General features: G+C 39.1%; 1 protein-coding gene and 1 pseudogene across 1 annotated transcript; one reads left to right on the forward strand and one right to left on the reverse strand.

Moving 5' to 3' along the window:
• The first annotated feature begins 750 nt into the window (after positions 1 to 750).
• Positions 751 to 2070, forward strand: LOC135223126 (zinc finger BED domain-containing protein 5-like). Its single transcript, XM_064261631.1, has 2 exons — positions 751 to 1081; positions 1763 to 2070. Exons 1-2 carry the CDS (start codon positions 751 to 753, stop codon positions 2068 to 2070), a joined length of 639 nt encoding a protein of 212 aa, XP_064117701.1.
• Positions 2071 to 3272: 1202 nt separating this feature from the next.
• Positions 3273 to 3385, reverse strand: LOC135223366 (5S ribosomal RNA; annotated as a pseudogene).
• Between the last annotated feature and the right edge of the window lie 202 nt (positions 3386 to 3587).

Here is a 3587-nt window from a genome sequence, read left to right on the forward strand (position 1 = left end):
AGAGTGGTAAAAGGCTGCTAGAACTATGACCCTTGACAAAAACCATTAACTCTCTCTCTCTCTCTCTCTCTCTCTCTCTCCTCTCTCTCTCTTTCTCTCTTCTCTCTCCCTCTCTCTAGCAGGCAGAGTGGTAAAGACTGAACTATCAAAGATTATGCTGACTGTAACTTGCCGAACGACCAACAACCATTAAGATGTTTATAAAACAATTTTAAACAGCAACGGTATATGGGTTATATATAACCGTTATATTGTTTCTTCTTCAATATAGATTCCGTCCTCTTTCAGTTTAACATAGACTTACGAGGAGAGCACTTGATTTAAGTTCTACCAAAGAGGATTTGTGAAAGATAACTTTATATCCACATACGTATGTACATACAAACTACATTTATACTTACATACAGTGTACAAACATACATTTATCTTACATACACAGTCTCTTTCATGTACACTCAGTACACACACACCATACTTGTCATGAATTTTATTTATCTATTCACTTTATTTGTTATTGAGGGAGGGGTAAGAGTATCTTTTATGGCTAATAACTTTTGCTTTTTATTTGCTTGTTTGAATATGTGGAGGGCAATGATTTCCCAGACAATAATAGCGGTACTGAGTTTTAATGAGTTTTGTTTGTTTTTTTTATTTTAGATAAGCTGACCAGTCCCAGCTAAGAAAAAATGCAGACAGTATTCTGTCGAATATCTTGCTTTTGGATTCATTGAATCTCCACAAAATACTACAATGCCTATGTTCCTGCTGTGTATGACCTCACTCTCAAATGAAAGTATGCGTCCCAGCAAACTGAAAAAGCATCTGGAGACTGCACATAAAGACAAGAAAGACAAGCCGCTAGATTTCTTCAAGAAATTACGTGATGAGTTCCAAGGAAGGATGACAGTGAATCATATGTTTACCCAAAAAGTGGCAAAAGTAGACAGAGGGATGTTGGCTTCTTACAAGATAGCAAATTTGATTGCAAAAGCAGGTAAGCCTCATACTATCGGTGAATCTCTGATCATGCCGGCAGTGGCTTGTAGTGCTTTCAACAGTCATGAATCAGAGTCCACAAGAGGTAACTAGTGTTATTCCTCTGAGCAACTCCTCAGTATCACGCCGTATTGATGAGATGGCAGCTGATGTTGAAAACCAATTAATCTCAAAACTGCAGGTGAATGATTTCTCGCTTCAACTCGACGAATCAACTTTACCTGATAATTCTGCTCTTTTGATGGCATTTGTGAGGTTTCTTGATGTAGATGAAATATGTCAAGAAATGCTTTTCGCATTGAATTACGACTGACACTAAAGGAGAATCTATCTTCAAAAACTTGAGGTCTATTTTGAGGAGAACAACATTCCACTCAAGAACATTGTGGCTTGTGCAACAGATGGCGCTGCTGCTATGATAGGAAGGTATCGGGGATTCAGTGCTTACTTAAAAAAAGCTGTTCCTAATGTCGTTTGTGCACTGTGTTGTTCACCGGCAGCACCTGTTGTCAAAAACCTAGCAGGTACATCTTCATGAAAAAAAACAAAAAAAAAAGGGCCACTTGGGTCATGTTTATCAAGGCTTGTCAACTTGAATACAAAAGTAGTTGCACACTGAAAGATCGCCTCTTTCAGCAATTATGTGAAAAGAACAATGAAGAATTTGAAAAACTTGTGTTGCACACAGAAGTCAGGTGGCTTTCTAAAGGTAATTGCCTGAACCGTTTTGTTGCACTTTGGGACAGTATTATCTCCTTTCCTTTAGTGGGACAGAACTTGGACAGAAAACTTGTTGATGCAAAGAGTGACATCTTCTACCTGTCTGACATATTTGAAAAGCTAAATGTTCTGAACAAAGAGCTTCAAGGAAATAACTCCACCATGTTTTCCTGCAAGGAGGCAATTACTACATTTAAAGGGAAACTCAAGCTGTTCTGGTTGAACCTTGGAAGACGAGAGTTTGCACAGTTTCCTTCCTTAGCAGTTATATCCACCGATCTGCTTGATGATGACCTAGCAGTGTATGTTGACCATCTGAAGCAGTTGCATAATGATATGGACACTCGCTTCTGACCTACTCCAAATGACTGTGCCACACTGGTTTGTGGATCCCTTCATTGCTGATGTATCTGAAGTTGATGTCACCCTACAAGAAAGTCTCATTGAACTTCAGAATAACACAACAGCTCAAGCAAGGTTCAAGCGTGGAGGACACCAGAAGCTGTGGATGAATCAAGATGTGTATAAGAAGTACCCAATACTCTGGAAAGATGTGAAGTTTGCTCTTACTTGCCTTTCCACGTCTTTACTTGGTTGAGACTGGTTTTCAGTCGGGTGATGTACCTGCTGTCAAAGACACGAAATCGCCTTGACATAGAAAAAAGAGGCGATTTACGTCTCTCTCTGACAGCTTTCAAGCCAAACATTGACAAGTTGGCAGCCTTGCATCAGTCACAGGGATCCCACTGAAACCTTTCAAGATAAAGCCAATTGTACCTACATGTATTCCTTGTTTTTTTTATTCCTTTTGTAAATAGATAAGTGTTCAAATAAAATATTTTTCCAATTAATATTGGTATTTGATTCATGCCTGAAATTAGTGTTTTGAGTACATGGTACTACTCAAACTAGAACCATTAATATACCTTCCTTAGGCGTATTAAGGTGATGGACGGAAGGCGGGTGTGTGTGTGGGGGGGGGGGGGTAAGAACTCAGAGTTGGCATGGAGGGGCCACAACAACTTGCACTGGATTGAACGGGGGCCACCACCGAGAAAAAGGTTGAGAAACAGTGCCTTAGAGGACCGCTGTGTTATCTCGTTTCTAAAAGTTATTTGCATAACCTTAAAGTATGAACACAATAAAGGTTTATCAGATCAATTTATATTCACCATCCACAAAACTGAAACATAGGAAAAATGAAATAAAATCGAGGGATATTGAAACGCATTTGATAAACGTAAAGTTAAAATTAATTTAAGAACTGAAAGTTAAACATATCAAAGAGTAATAACATTAAAGTGACAAATGAAATTAATCACTCAAGGGGAACTATAAATCAATGGCACTTAAATTAAACAAATTACGACAAAATTCAAAGAATCAGCGCAATCGCCCTTTCTAAATCCACACACACATCACTACACAACACTAGATAACAGGTCACCTCAAAAGTTGAGCCAAGAAGCTGTTCGTTCCGTTGTTGTTGTTTAAGATTAAGCTGGCCTTGTGCCAGCACGGGCTCTTGCTCGTAGAGCAGCCCGTATGAATTCATACGCCAACAGCATCTGGTGTTCCCAGGCGGTCACCCATCCAAGTACTGCCCTACGTAGCTTAACTTCGCTGATCGGACGAGAAGCGGTGCTTTCAACGTGGTATGGCCGTTGGCAGTTCGTTCCGTCCTGCATTCGGGTTTTGTTGGGGAAAAGAGACAAGTTATGCAATTACCACGAATGCAGAACTGACGCACAAGGTTTTCATGAACATAAAAAAATTCTACAATAATTATCAACTTCGTTGTCAAAAATAAATTCCAAATATAATAGTGTGCAACTTCAACATATTTATTAAATGTAGTGAATTAATTGGTG

Source organism: Macrobrachium nipponense, chromosome 8 (genome assembly GCF_015104395.2).
Source record: "Macrobrachium nipponense isolate FS-2020 chromosome 8, ASM1510439v2, whole genome shotgun sequence".
In the NCBI taxonomy this organism is placed as follows: Eukaryota; Metazoa; Arthropoda; class Malacostraca; order Decapoda; family Palaemonidae; genus Macrobrachium; species Macrobrachium nipponense.

Coding starts and splice junctions, on each gene's coding strand:
- LOC135223126 (XM_064261631.1), top strand. CDS start 751: ATGCCTATGTTCCTGCTGTGTATGACCTCACTCTCAAATGAAAGTATG. Junction 1,082..1,762: donor TGAATCAGAGTCCACAAGAG/GTAACTAGTGTT, acceptor CCTTTCCTTTAG/TGGGACAGAACTTGGACAGA.